Source organism: Perognathus longimembris, chromosome 13 (genome assembly GCF_023159225.1).
Source record: "Perognathus longimembris pacificus isolate PPM17 chromosome 13, ASM2315922v1, whole genome shotgun sequence".
Classification (NCBI taxonomy): Eukaryota; Metazoa; Chordata; class Mammalia; order Rodentia; family Heteromyidae; genus Perognathus; species Perognathus longimembris.
The window spans coordinates 47,741,038-47,756,253 of NC_063173.1; the positions used below are offsets into that span (position 1 = coordinate 47,741,038).

Sequence of the window (15,216 nt, forward strand, 5' to 3'; positions counted from 1 at the left end):
CCACATTCCCAGCCACCTTACCTAATATCTTATTTCAAAAACTATTTGATACTGCTCACTGGTGACTCATGCCTGTAATCCTAGCTACTCAGGAGGCTGAGATCTGAGGATTATGATTTGAAGCCAGCCTCAGCAGAAAAGTCCATGAGACTCTTATCTCCAATTAATCACCAGAAAACCAGAAGTGGTGCTGTGGCTCAAAGTGGTAGAGCACTAACCTTGAGCAGAAAAGTTTAGGGACACCTCCCAGGCCTGGTTCAAGTCCCATGACCAACCAAAACAACAACAACAACAAAAACTATTTAATAAAGGTCTGAAGAACAATTCATAGTCATTTGGATTGTACTCTTGAATGCTAGTCTGATTAACTACATAATCACAGCTACAGTGCAAAGACGATGTTTTGGTTGAATTATTACAATGATGTACTCCATGACTGAGTTATATGTTGAAATATTCTAGCTCTTTGGAAAAGTCTTACTTTATATGGAAGATACATGTCACATATAAAACAAAGTTAATCACAACCACTAAAGGCATGGGTCCACATAAATGTCATTTAAGTAGAGCACACAACTACCACTACCCCCAAATTGGATGTATATGATACATGCTCACTAACTTTCAAACATTCCATAAGAAAGGCAGCATATTACATTGCTTTATACCTAAAAACTTAAACAACTCTGCACAGGATTATATTTTCTGGCACCCTATAATATATGGAAGTAACAAGTTCTACCTTAGATTTGAGAATGAGTAATATCCCTCAGAGGCCTAAGTATGAAAGGCCTGGACTTTAGGTTGCCACATTAGGAGATACTAAGGGTCTTCGGGATGTATAGGAAGTACTTAAGTCAATGGTGATATGCTATAGAAGAGAACTGTAGTGTTCTCTCTCTCTCTCTCCCCCTTCCCTCTCTCTCTCTCTGCTTCCTGCTCATGATGTGAACAGTGAACTCTGTCATGTTATGGTATGCTGCCCTGACCACAGGCCCAAAGCATGGAAGCTACCTGCTCTTGAACTCAAACCTCCATAACTGAACTATATGTCTTTTTTTTTTTTTTTTGGCCAGTCCTGGGCCTTGAACTCAGGGCCTGAGCACTGTCCCTGGCTTCTTTTTGCTCAAGGCTAGCACTCTGCCACTTGAGCCACAGCGCCACTTCTGGCCGTTTTCTGTATATGTGTTGCTGGGGAATTGAACCCAGGGCCTCATGTACTCTTGCCACTAGGCCATATCCCCAGCCCCTGAATTATATAAGTCTTTATCCTTGAAAAAGTTAATTGCCTCAGTTATTTTGCTATGGTAACACAAAGCTGACTACTATATCTACTTAGCTTAAATTGTGTTATTTATGTATAAGAACCATAACTATTTCCTGTAGGGACAGAAACCTCTCCCAAGGATTTCAGGAACTATTTTACTAAATATGTTCAAATTTGGGAATGGTTCTATAAATTGCAGTATTTATTAAACCAAGTATTTACTTAATTCAGGTTAAACTAATCTGTAAGAAGTAAAGACTATAATTTTTTTTTTTTTTTTTTTTGGTGTTGGTCCTGGGGCTTGAATTCAAGGTACTGTCTGTCCATGGGCTTCTTTTGCTCAAGGCTAGCATTCTACCATTTGAGCCACAGCTCCACTTCTGAGTTTTTTCGGCAGTTTACTGGAGATAAGAGCCTCACAGACTTTCCTGCCCAAGCTGGCTTCAAATCACAATCCTCAGATCTCAGTCTCTAGAGTCGCTAGGATTACAGGCATAAGCCACTGGGGCCCATCAAGACTGTAATTTTTAAACACAGCAGCAAAAAGTAAACTTATAGAAAAACATCAAAAACTACAAAGGGGTCTACTCACTACAACGAATAAGAAAAAAAGGAGTGAAAGAAAATCAAAAGGTACTTTCATGGAATATTATAAAATATTTATACCATGAACAAATAGCATCAAATACATATTAGTTCATTTTCTAAACCATAAAAGTATCCTCACCCCAGGTGTTCTGGGAGAAACAGGTGCTGTGAGCATTCCCTCCGTATCAGGTCCTCCTCTCCTGCCCCTCCCACTTCATGTCCAGGGGCAGCTGGTAGCCCTCAGCTGCATCATCAGAATGCCCAGCGCCCAGACCTGAACTCCTCCCTGCCCTACAGCCCTACAGCTCTCCAGGGATTGGTTTGCATTCCCACCCTCGGCCCAGACCTAGCTGCATGCACAGTACCTACCACCTCTATCCTGAGAGTTACAAGGATTCACTTGCATAAAGGCAGGCTCCATATTGCCTCCTCTCCTGTGGGGAAGATGGCCCCACTAATGAACCTCCTTATAAACCATGTGACTGTCTCCACATGGTCCTCTGGGATGGATGCTTACAGGTGCTCTTATATGTTCTATTTATCTGGAACTAACTGTTCTGGAAGTAATTTGAAACTTGTAGTAAAAGGGACCGGGTTTTTATTGCTGCTGTTTTTGTTTTTTGGCCAGTCCTGGGGCTTGAACTCAGGACCTGAGCACTGTCCCCGGTTTCTTTTTTGCTCAAGGCTAGCACTCTACCTCTTGAGCCACAGCGCCACTTCTAGCTTTTTGTGTTTATGTGGTTCTGAGGAATTGAACCCAGGGCTTTCTGCATGCTAGGCAAGGACTCTACTGCTAAGCCACATTCCCATCCCCTGTTATTTTTAATAAAGAAAAAGTCTTATTTACACCTTTTGACCAAATGTGAGAGGATGCTGATTGTTCTCAATGTTTCTATTTCACAGTCTTTATCAGGAAGTTTTGCAAAGCATGGCCACGTGACTTATTTTGGCTAATGAGATGTTAATAGTCTGATGCTAGAAGAATTTTAAAATATGTCTTGGTAATCTGGCCTACATCTTATGCTCTAGTGATAAACCATGAAATGAGTAAGCCCCAGGTAGCTTCTGTCCCTTCATGCCAGACCTCTGAATGAACACATTTAGGGTAAATCTAACTAAACCTACAGCCTGAGGGCAAGCTTGGCCAACCCACAACTGAAGCAGATGGGTCCCAGCCTAGATCAAGAAAACCTCAGGTGACCTACAGACAAGTGTGAAAAAGAAATGCTAATTGTAAACCACTCAGCAAAAGTGGTTTGTTATGGTAATAGATGAGCAAGGTGCCTACTAATCTTCTAACTAGGAATTTATCCCAAGGTAATCAGAGAAAAGTGAAGACTTAGAGAAGGGTATTCAGCATAGTAATATTTATAACCACAAAAACTTGAAGAAGGGCTGGGGGCCTAGTGGTAGAGTGCTTGCCTTGTATACATGAAGCCCTGGGTTTGATTCCTCAGCATCACATATATAGAAAAAGCCAGAAGTTGCGCTGTGGCTCAAGTGGTAGAATGCTAGCCTTGAGCCAAAAGAAGCCAGGGACAGTGCTCAGGCCCTGAGTTCAAGCCCCAGGACTGGCAAAAAACAAAACAAGCCAAAAAAGAAAAAATTGAAGAAAAAAAAAAACTACCATCACATAACGGAGGAATCAATTTAAAAATTAAGATACAACCAGACAAGTATTTGAAGATGTTAAAAAAAAATCATGTTCAAAACAGAGAGGACTCAAAAATGTAAGAAATGTTCATAATATACTAAGTATGCATACTGTATTTTTATTATCTTTTTAAGAAAGAGTATATGAATAGGTTTTGCTGGTTTGTTTTTTTTTAGTGGTGGTGGCAGTTGTACTGAGGTTTGAACTAAGGGGCTCACTACTTGCTAGGCAGCTGCTCTTCCACTTCCACCCCACGCCAGCCTAAGAGTTATCTCTAAGCAGAGAAAAAGACCAGTTACATAAGATCATTTAAGACATTCTTCCATGCTAACTATTTCCCTGTTAAGTATTATACTATTTTTTTTTTTGCCAGTCCTGGGGCTTGAACTCAGGGCCTGAGCCCTGTCCATGGCTTCTTTTTGCTCAAGACCAGCATTCTACCACTTGAGCCATAGTGCCACTTTGGCTTTTTCTATAGATATGTGGTGCTGAGGAATCGAACCCAGGGCTTCACGTACAGGAGACAAACACTCTACCACTAGGCCATATATATATGAATATATAACTACATCTTCCTTTTTGCCAGGGGACTTGAATTCAGGGCCTGGGCACTGTCCCTGAGCTTCTTTTGCTCAAAGCTAGCACTCTACCACTTGAGCCACAGTGCCACTTCCGGCTTTTTCTGTTTATGTGGTACTGAAGAATCAAACCCAAAACTTTATGCATGCCAGGCAAGCACTCTACCACTAAGCCACATTCCTAGCCCCTATAATGACATCTTGTGACATGCTACTATAGCAAAAACTACTAATTATTAACAATATTATGTCCCATTGGTGGCCACCAATAAAAAAACTACATTTCCCAGCCTTCCTTTCTCCTAGCTGAGGTCACATAACTAACTTCAGATCAAGGGAATTTAACTGGAAGTGGTACATACTACTTCCAGTAAACATACTTAAAAATGAAGGGTTCAGCCTTTGTTGCTTTTTCTTCTTACCAGATGGAGTGGCTATTTTAGACTATGATCTGAAAGCATCATGCTGAGAATGGTAGAGCAACAGAATAAAACGTGCCTAGGTTCACTGACACTGTAGAACCATTCTCACCAGCCATAGTCTACATCCAGAGTTTGCAGAAGAGAAAGGAGTAAAATTTCATCTTGGTGAAGCCATCTTTATTTGGAGCTTTTCAGATAGTCACTGAAGAACCTAATCGTAAATAGTGTAACTATGGAGGAAAATGATACATTATCTTAACTGGAGAAAGGGGTTTCAGGGAGGCTTCCTCAGAGGAAATAACACATTTGAGCAGTGAATAAAATCTGCCCAGTGAAACCAAGGAGGATGGAAAACTGTTTAGGTGGGGAAAACTAAAGATGCAACTTCAGTGACTTAGGCCTGAATCCCCTAAGGGACTAGGAACAAACTTTGAGATGTTCTATGGGCCAGTTCAGTTACACAGCACTTGCCTAGCATGTTCAAGGCCCTGGAGTCCATCCTGAGTACATTTGTGGGGGGAGGGATGGAGATTGCCTTGACCAGAATTCAGAATCAAAATAGAGCACTAAATCAACCAAGCATTTTGGGCTCCAATATCAGAGTATATCTATTCTGACAAGAACACATGCACATATGTCTGTCAAATGTAAGGAATAGGGAAGTGCAGAATGATAATGATTTCTGTAAAGGAAATTAACACTTGCTTCTGCCCTTTAGTATTACTACTGCTTAAATAGTTGAATTTCTTGATTATAATAGTTAATTTATCATGAAGAGAATGTCATGTTAACTATCCCTGGCACAGACAAGAGGGTAGTATTACATTCTTTTTTAAAATGTTTCTTATTTGTGATTTTAAAAACAAAAAGGACCTCAACAAATTTAGAAAATATAAAACAAAAAAATAAACTAGGTATAAAGTCATTGCCATCTAACCTTTTATATGGACAAAATTTTTATATACATTTACAGGCCCACATGAATCAAATACCAAAACACGTAATATAAAAAGTTGTATATGCCTTTCCACTGCTGTATCAGGAGAACATCTCTTTCATTCAACAACGGTTTTAATAAATATGATTAGTTTATTCAATCAAGTCTCAGGATTTTCTAAGAACTGTCAATCACAGACCAAAGCCAGTAAGTCCAGAAGCTACCCTCGAGTTTATATTCAGAAACCTCAAGTTACGATCTGAAAGCATCTGAGTTTCCTAATAAAGAACTGAATGAAACTCCCTAAGTTTTAGCCATGAAGGATAATTACTAAGGACTGAATTTTCCCAAACAAAGAGTATCATTACATAATTAGCCCCCCCCCCACACACACACCATATAGCTGAGGATTGAGCCTAGAGCCTCACGCATGATAGGCCAACACTCAACTAGTTACTTAGTTTTAAGGAAGAGATTGAATACCAGATTGGGGCAGAAATAATAACTGAGAACTAAAAATGTCTATTGTAACAATTAGTGACTTTTTTTTTTTTTGGTCAGTTGTGGGGCTTGAACTCAGGGCCGTCCTTGAGTATTTTCACTCAAGGCTAGCACCCTACCACTTTGAGACACAGCTCCACCTCCTGTAGCTTTTTCTAAATACAGCAAAATAAGAAAATATTTATAGCAATTACTATTCATTTAAGTTTTCAAATGGATATAGAAAAATGTACTGTACCCAGAAAAAGAATGGAAGCAAATATGACGAAGAGTTAATAGTTCTAAATTCTGATATGGTATTATTCCTCATTCTTTTCTATAAAGTTTTTCTTATAACACAAACTTAAAGTTAAATTAAAATATTAGTCATGTGAGTAAAGTGGTTCATATTTTGGTATTAAAGTTACAAAATGAACTGAAATTTTACATTACTTTTCACACACAAAACATTTCAAACCAACTAGTTTTTTAACTACCCCATTTCCCCTAAGTGTAGGCTTTGGTTGTTTTAGCTCTGTGACAGCATCTCCCACCCCTTTCTACTAATCAGCTCTTAACTTCTTTCCCTGCTGGAACACGTGAATTTTTCAGCAAAAGTGACTCATTCATTGGCATCTTGTCAAACTAATCCTAAAACTATAAAGAAGCTTAGTGCTAACACACTCTAAATCTAAAGCTAGAACACTTTCCCTAACACACATCGTTTGCATTTCTGAGGACTGAATCTCACTCAGGGCCACACATACTAACAAGCTCTGTTTACATTTTTCTCACAAGTCATTCTCCACTGTTCTACCTCCTCTCATTTTTTATTTTAGCAATCCTTAGTTTAACCACAAGATGGGATGGCATAAGAATGAGGAGGGAGAGATAACAGTAGTTGCTCATCCAGCTAGGAAGACGATTAAATGATTTATCTATTCTACAGAGTTCTTCAATGACCACACAATCCAGATACAATCAGACATCACTATTTCAGTCCGTAAAAAAAAAAAAAAAATCAAAAACTTAGCTGACAATGAGTTTGTTAATATTTCAGCTAAATATGTTTTAAAAACAACATAAAATCAGTTGTTAAGGACTATTTCACCAAAAGTCTTCAATAAGATGTTTTAATAGCAGGAGCTGTAACTGAAAAATCACTTTGTCCATTTGGTTCACATAACAGAAAATGTTTATTTATTTATTTAACTCCAAGTAGTTATACAAAGGAGCCATTTAACAAAGCAGTAACCCCTTTCGCCATTATCACCCATAGATAAATGAGGAGAAGGGGAGAATTCAATAGAGAGCCAAGAATTCAATGCATATCTTACAAAATGTTCTTTTTGACCAGAGGAAAGTTGGTAAGCAAGGAACAAGGAAACAAACGCTTTGTCAGATTACCAAGGATAGAACTAGCTCAATTGTCAATTGTCAAACTCCACCAGGTGGCAGGAACCGCCTGAACTGATGTAGAGCTCAGCATAAACAAACAAACAAAAACCTCTGATTACACCTGCCAAGTGTCCTTGGAAAAAAGTTAGGTACTCTTCTCTTGCCCTATAATAGCATATGTGCAACAAGTTTCCATCAAAGGCTTTTTTTCCCCCAAATAATAGGTTAATATCTACTAAAGATTAACGTAAGAGCATGACAACACTTGGAACAAGAGTCCTAGATTTAGAGCTCTACTTAACAGCTATTCTCTCCAAATGTCAGCTGGAGCCTTTAAAACAGGTAACAAGACACAGACTGCAACTAGGAGTCTCTACCAATACTCCCACTAACTTTCTTACCCCTTTTCCCCTAAGGGTAAACTACAGAGTTTAATTAACACAGTTAACGGCAGCCTGCCACATTGCTTTTAGGTATTTGCCAGGAACATACACTCATGGGATACTCTAGAGACTGATTTCAACCAAAAATAAAAATAGATAAACAGAGCTCAAGCAAAATTAAAACCGAGTCTGGCTGCCCACACTTATTTTCACACATGAGGAAAAATAGCAGTTCTCTTAGAAGCCTCAAGCAGACATATCTTTAGAACACAATGTTAAAAATATGCTCCCCCCACTCTTTCCCTACCTGTTTCTCACTCAAAGCTGTGATTTTGGCTTGGAGTTCATGAAGCTGTTTCTTTAAGTCAGCATTCTGATTAGAAAGAAAAAATATCTGTGAGAAAGATATTCATTTGTTAACAGAATAGTAGCAAGAAGAATATGCACACTGTATTACAAATGATGAAGCAACCATACGCATTTAGCCAATCAATTTTGTCATGCATTAAACTGTAATCATATCTCCTCCTAGTGCATAAATACTAGCACAGAATAGAGGCAGCTTCTTTGCAACTATTTTGTGTGTCTTTATGTGTGTGTGTATGTGTGTGTGCCCGCGTGCATGCATGCACGCTCGCCCATAGGAACCCATGCTAGTGCTGGGGCTTGACCTCAGGGCTTGATGCTGGCACTTGAACCACACCTTCACCTCAGTCTTTTTTCCGCAGGCTAATTGAAGAGTCTCACCAACCTGGCTGGCCTTGAACCACGATTCTCCTGAGTAGCTGCGATTACAGGCACAAGTCACCAACGCCTGGCTTTTTGCAACTATTTTAAACTAAAGGAAGTTTTATATTTTAGGACTCTGCACTACAATAGTAGCTTCCCACTAAAATACAGTTACTTGATATAAAGTATCAGTTGACAGAAAACCTAAAGCTCCACTTAATCAGACCAAAACAAGAAAAATGGAGGGCATAAGTAAGCATATGGAGTATGCTCTATGGCATTATCAACAAAGATAAGAGGTTTTCCTCTGCTTGTCCTCTCCCTTATTTAGTAAAGTGCATGCATTATTTTAGCCTAGATTTGAAAAGCTGCCAGTACTATAGTTGCCTTAACATCACATCATTCAAATTAACAAACTGACTACAGGGTCCTTTCTCTGTTCTATAATTCTAGGAATCAGAAAGAAAATAAGAACTGTTTTTAGATGATATACACTGAATGTGCTTGTTTTTACTCTAGAGGGAGAACCATGTAAAGTTTTTAAATGCTTAAGGTAGGATGAGAGTCTACTATCTGAATACTAATTGCTTTAATTATTCCATACATAATTTTTTCCATTCATATATGATTCTTTCAAATTACCCTGCTTGGTCTTCTACTAAATTAGGGCACAGATTTCCTCTTTCTTTTCCCCACTAGTCCTGGGACTTGAATTCAGGCCTGGGCACTGTCCCTGAGCCTCTTTGTGCTCAAGGCTTAATGCCCTACCACTTGAGCCATGTTTGCCACTTCCAGCTTTTTCTGAGTAGTTAACTGGAGACAAGAGTCACAGACTTTTCTGCTCGGGCTGGCTTCCAACTATGCTCCTCAGATCTCAGCCTCCTGAATAGCTAGGATTACGGGCATGAGCCACCAGTGCCTGCTTCCTCTTCTTTAAGTTTCAGATTTCCTCCATTTTGGCTTTGTATATATGTCTATTTGACACAAGGCTTCTCTGAGATCACTTGGAATGCTGTCTAACAAGTTACTACCCTCAGATTTCTCAAGTTAAGTCTAAGTTTTTACATGATTACCAACTATATCTAAGACTACTTCAGTTGTTGATAATGGAGATTCCATTAGATAGGAAAGAACCTATTAATGTAGCATCTCTCACCTCTCAGTTCCCTAAATTCAATTTTTATTAGCATATATTAGTTTTACAAGGAAGGGAGTTCACTGTCCTAACTTCACTTTCAATTGTAAATATGTTAAAAAAAAGAAAAAAGTTTCTTATGGAAGTTGGACTGTCAAACAAGAGTAAACGTGGGCTACAAGTGCTAGCTCTCAGAATCAATGAATTGTGTTAAAAGCACAATAACCAGACTAAGTCCTAAATTTGTAAAGATGATACTATTTTCCACTTCCAAAAGTCAATCTGCCTCAGTACCATTCTTTAGGAATTTATTTAACTTTACAAAAAGACATGTATGACGCACGGTCTAATGGCTGTAAAAGAGACGTTGCCTGAATAATAAATACAAGTCTCTGGTAGGCAAGGTAACTTTTTAGAAGAATTTCTCTCTAAAAATAAGAGTCTAAAATGCCAGTGTCCCAAATTCCTATTTGAAAAAAAAGCTAAAGCTAATGTTTTCTAGATTTGACTACATAAGGTATTCATTAGGGGTGCATTCAAAAATAAAATTTTCTAAAATATTTTAAAAAATTATTCTCAGCCAGTTGAGGGTGGCTCATGGCTACAATGTTGGCTACTCAGAAGCCTGACACCTGGGGAAGCTTGGTCAAAAGCCAGCCCAGGATGAAAAGTCTGGGAGACTCCATCTCCAATTAGGTACCAAAAATGCCAGAGTAGAGGCATGGCTAAAGCCGTAGAGCATCATCTGTGAGCTAGAAAGCCAAGCAAGAAGCCTTGAGTTCATAGTAAAAGTTGGTATTTATGTTCTATAAACTCCATGTAATTAACAATGGTTTGAGGCGATTTTCAATTAAAGACTTATGAAGTCTGAATTTTGAATAGCAGCATTTACAGAAATGAAACTTAAGTTACATTAAGACCATTAACTCTGAATTTTTAAAGCAAATAACATGAAAGTAAAATAATAGTAACAAAGATGAAATGATAGCTATATTGTAAGAGAACAACTGAATTTTTCTAATTCCAAAAAATGTTAAGACCAATGTACTAAAAATATTAGCTGTTAGGAATAAAATGGTTTTTGAAACTTAAATACTATCTGTATTTTTACATTTTATGGTCATTTTATCTTAATTGAAAAAAATAGGAACAATGTTTTACCTGTGGATCCTGCTTCATTTGAGCAACCAATTTCTGTTAATAAAAGAGAAAAAAAGAGAACCATCAGTCTTATGTATGAACTCCATATGGGTAATCAAATTTGACCCTCAAAATCTAGGATTTTAAGTCCCTTACCAAAAAAAAAAAAAAAAAAAAAGCACCAAATACCACAATCAAAATAGACCAAAAAGTTTCTGTAATGTAAAGGTAATGAAGCACTCTCGTGTGTGTGTGTGTGTGTGTGTGTGTGTGTGTGTGTGTGTGTTTATTTTTTGACAGTCCTGGGGCTTGAACTCATGGCCTGGGCACTGTCCTTGAGCTTCTTTTGCTCAAGGCTAGCACTCTACCACTTGAGCCACAGTACCCCTTCCAGCTTTTTCTGCTTATGTGGTACCGAGGAATCGAAGCCATGCTAGGCAAGCATTCCCAGCCTCCTTCTTATATTTTTTTTTAAAGAATCATACTAATACTTAATATTTGAAATAAAGAAGAACCTGACTTTTAACTGGAGAGACAGGATAGGGAACAGTGACTTTTGAAAGCAATTATAAGTTACATGACCCCCAAAGCCAAAAATCCCCTTAAAATACTGTCACTATCTACAGTCCCAAGCAAGATGTGGAACAAAGTTGCATCCAAACACAGCAAAGACTTGGTCAGTATGCTGGTCTGGTGTTTACAACAGGAGGCGCTAAGTATCAGATGTTTGTCCATTCTCAAGGCAGCAGGGACACAAGGAAGGATATGTTCAGTAGACCAAGGATAAAGTGGAGAAACAATGCAAACTACCCAGCTGTATTTCTCTGGGGAAAAAAGTATATATCCAATTCCCAATGAGAAATGCCCTTACTAAGAAACTAGAAGCCCAATGTCAGGGGCCAATGGCTCACACCTGTAATTCTAGCTACTTAGGAGGCTAAGATATGAGGATCTTAGTTCAATGCTAGCCCAGGTAGGAAAGACCATGAGAATTTTATTTCCACTTAACTACTAAAAAGCCAGAAATGGCACTGTGGCTCAAAGTGGTTGAGCATTAGCCTTGAGCACAAAAAACCTCAGGGACAGCACCCAGATTCTAAGTTCAAGCCCCAGGACCAGTACACATACACACACAAAAAGAAACCAGAAGCCCAAAAAATAAAAAAATAAAAATAGGGGCTGGGGATATGGCCTAGTGGCAAGAGAGCTTGTCTCGTATACATGAGGCCCTGGGTTCGATTCCCCAGCACCACATATACAGAAAACGGCAAGAAGTGGCGCTGTGGCTCAAGTGGCAGAGTGCTAGCCTTGAGCAAAAAGAAGCCAGGGACAGTGCTCAGGCCCTGAGTCCAAGGCCCAGGACTGGCCAAAAAAAATAAATAAATAAATAAAAATAAAAATAAATGTCATTTGACCTAACTTAATGGTTAAAACAATAGCTATGGACAAAATAATTTGAAAGATAAAGAAATATCAAAAACATAGAAATAGCAAAGAATTTTCATACGTGGAAACATCTGTTACTCTCTTTGGGTGTCAAGATCCTCTTAAATTATTTAGCTACAAAATAAAATATTTCTAAAATACATTTCATTAAATAAAAAAGCCAAGCTCCTATTGCTTCTTAAGAGATATGATATCAATTAAAATATTATGCTACAAGCAATTCAATAGGATGCTTGCAAGAAAAAGCCCATAATTGCGATGTTTTATCAAACGCTTGTGTCTTCAGTTTATTTTTCAGTCTATACAACTTAGTACAAGCAGTAGGCTAGCAAAGCTTGTTATTATCATGCATTCTCTAACAGTCCCAAAAAAACCTCAACTCAAATTTGCTGCTTCTGATACACCATGTGATACTGAACTAATGTGAAGATGAGTGAATACGTTGTGATAACCTAAGAAATCTCTCTTGAGTAAAATGTATTATCTATGGAGAATGACTTCTGATATTTATTCTAATTGGACAGAAGCCCTTCTACCTGAAGCTAGCACACATTCAGATGACCTCCAAACACATAAAGTGTGCATCAGTAAATTCTACTTCACATTCGACAATGACAGATCTTCAATAGCATACTCTTGTTAAATCAAATATTTTTTTCTTTTTTTCTTTATTGTCAAAGCGAAGTATAGAGGGGTTCAGTTTCATATGTAAGGCAGTGAGTACATTTCTTATCCAACTTGTTACCTCCTCTCTCATTTCCCCCCCTCCACCTTCCCCTCTTCCGTCCATGAGTTGTACAGTTGTTTACACCAAATGGTTTTGTAAGTATTGCTTTTGGAATGGTTTGTCTTTTTATCCTCTGTCTCTCGATTTTGGCATTTCCTTTCCCTTCCCTAGTTCTAATACACGGGTATGCAGTATCCAGGCTACTAAGATCAGATTTTGTATAAGAGTAATCATACTTAATCCAAGAGTTCAATGGAATTGAAATGCAAGGTTTTATATATAATTTTTCTTCAAATCTAACTATACTTCAAATGAGCCTAATTGTAGTTTCTGATTTGGTTACCAGAGAATTGTCTATTCACTAAGGTTAATATTTTGAAGCTGAAAAGGCTTTTCTTCTATGAGACTGGATTTTAAGAACTGACTCAGAATCACACTTTCTCCTCTAGTGGAAGAAACCAACTGTTATACATACAAATAGTATTTTATATACTCAGGAGCAGAACAAACATGACAAGCTGGGCACCTATAACACCATACAATTCTCTAGAGACCTTAAGTTGACATCGTTTTACCCAAGTGAAGTTACTTTCTACTACGTGATCATAGCAATTTCTCATGGCAAACTTTCTGCCAAACATAAGCACACAACAGCCAATAGGCCAACTTCAGTCTACTACCTGTTTAGCAATAGAGCCAAGCCATTTGTTTATATACTCTCTGTGGCTGATTTGTCTGTAGAAAGCAGAGGTTGGGTACCGGTGGCTCACTCCTGTCATCCTAGCACCACTCAGGAGGCTGAGATCTGAAAATCATAGCTCAAAGCCAGCCCGGGCAGCAAAGTCTATTAGTCTCTTACCTGCAGTTAACCACCAGAAATCTAACGTGGTGCTGTGGCTCAAAGTGACAGTGCACTAGCCTTGAGCAAAAAGTACTATCCCTAAGTTCAAGCCCCACAACTGACAAGACAGGAAGGAAGGAAAAAAATCTGTTAACTTCTGCTTTATACTATTCTCCAGTTCATATGAAGTTAATAGTGTACAAGAATCCAACAAATCAACATAAAAACAATCAGAGTGACTCATTCCTACAATTATACCTACTTTGGAGAAAGGTAAGTAGGATCAAGGTTTGAGGCCAACCGTGCAGAAAAAAATTAAGAACTCCACCTCAAAAAACAAGCCATAAGTGGGCTGGGAATGTGGCTTAGTGGTAGAATGCTTGCCTGGCATGCATGAAGCCCTGGATTCGATTCTTCAGCACCACATAAAACAGAAAAAGCCAGAAGTGGTGCTGTAGCTCAAGTGGTAGACTGCTAGCCTTGAGTAAAGAGAAGCCAGGGACAGTGCTCAGGCCCTGAGTCCAAGTTTCAGGACTGGCAAAAAACAAACAAACAAAAAAAAAAACCACCAAAAAACAAGCCAGAAAATGTGGTACACTGATGTACTCCCAGCTACACAGGAAGCTCTAAGTAGGAGGATCTCAATCTGAATCCCAACCCATACAGTAAAGCAGAAGACATATCCAAAAACTAACTAAAACCAAAGAGGGGCTGGGAATATGGCTTAAGTAGGAGAGCACCTAGCCCCATATCTCACACACACACACACACACACACACACACACCAATCAAAGAAAGGGAGGAAAAGTATGACTTTTCCCCAAAAGATGACCACTATAATTTAAAATTTTATAGATAACATATGAATATAAACTTCTAGCCAGTGTGGTAGGACATGTCTGTAATACTAGCTATTTAAGGGACAAAAACAGGAGACTGTTTGAGGCAGCCTCAGGCAAAGTTAATGAGACCTGTTTCACAAATAAAAAGGATAGTAGTATGGTTCAAGTGGTCAAGTGTTTGGGAGACCCTAGGTTCAGTCTCCAATATGAAAAAAGAAAAAAAAAAACTTCCTAGCACAGCAATACCAACTACAATGTTGTTTCCTAACATAGTTTCTATCTAAAAGATTTGATTTCTGCCAAATTTCATCCTCTACCTGTAATGGCTTTCATAGCTAGCTAAAAGTACATTCTGACTTGGGGTTCAGACCCGTATCAGTGCCAATAGCCTGGTTTCATTTCCAGCATCATCGAACGCACAGTGTTCAATGACCATGCAGGTTACTCTTCACCCAAACAGAATAACATCAATTTATAAACAAAGCCTGTCATTGCGGCTAATTTTTTTTTTCAAAAATAGGAAATGTGGGCTGGGAATATGGCCTAGTGGCAAGAGTGCTTGCCTCTTATACATGAAGCCCTGGGTTTGATTCCACAGCACCACATATAGAAAAAGCCACAAGTGATGCTGTGGCTCAAGTGACAGAGT

At 38.5% G+C, this 15,216-nt stretch overlaps 1 protein-coding gene across 16 annotated transcripts in view; it reads right to left on the bottom strand.

Moving 5' to 3' along the window:
- The window catches only part of Phf21a (PHD finger protein 21A), a 205,518-nt gene that overhangs the window by 143,417 nt on the left and 46,885 nt on the right, over positions 1-15,216 (bottom strand). For all 16 annotated transcript variants that reach the window (XM_048359538.1, XM_048359532.1, XM_048359529.1 and 13 more), the window contains 2 exons: positions 10,733-10,765; positions 8,015-8,080 (listed from right to left, as the gene is read on the bottom strand). In XM_048359538.1, the coding sequence (XP_048215495.1) occupies positions 8,015-8,080; positions 10,733-10,765 (99 nt within the window). The remainder of the gene's footprint in view (positions 1-8,014; positions 8,081-10,732; positions 10,766-15,216) is intronic.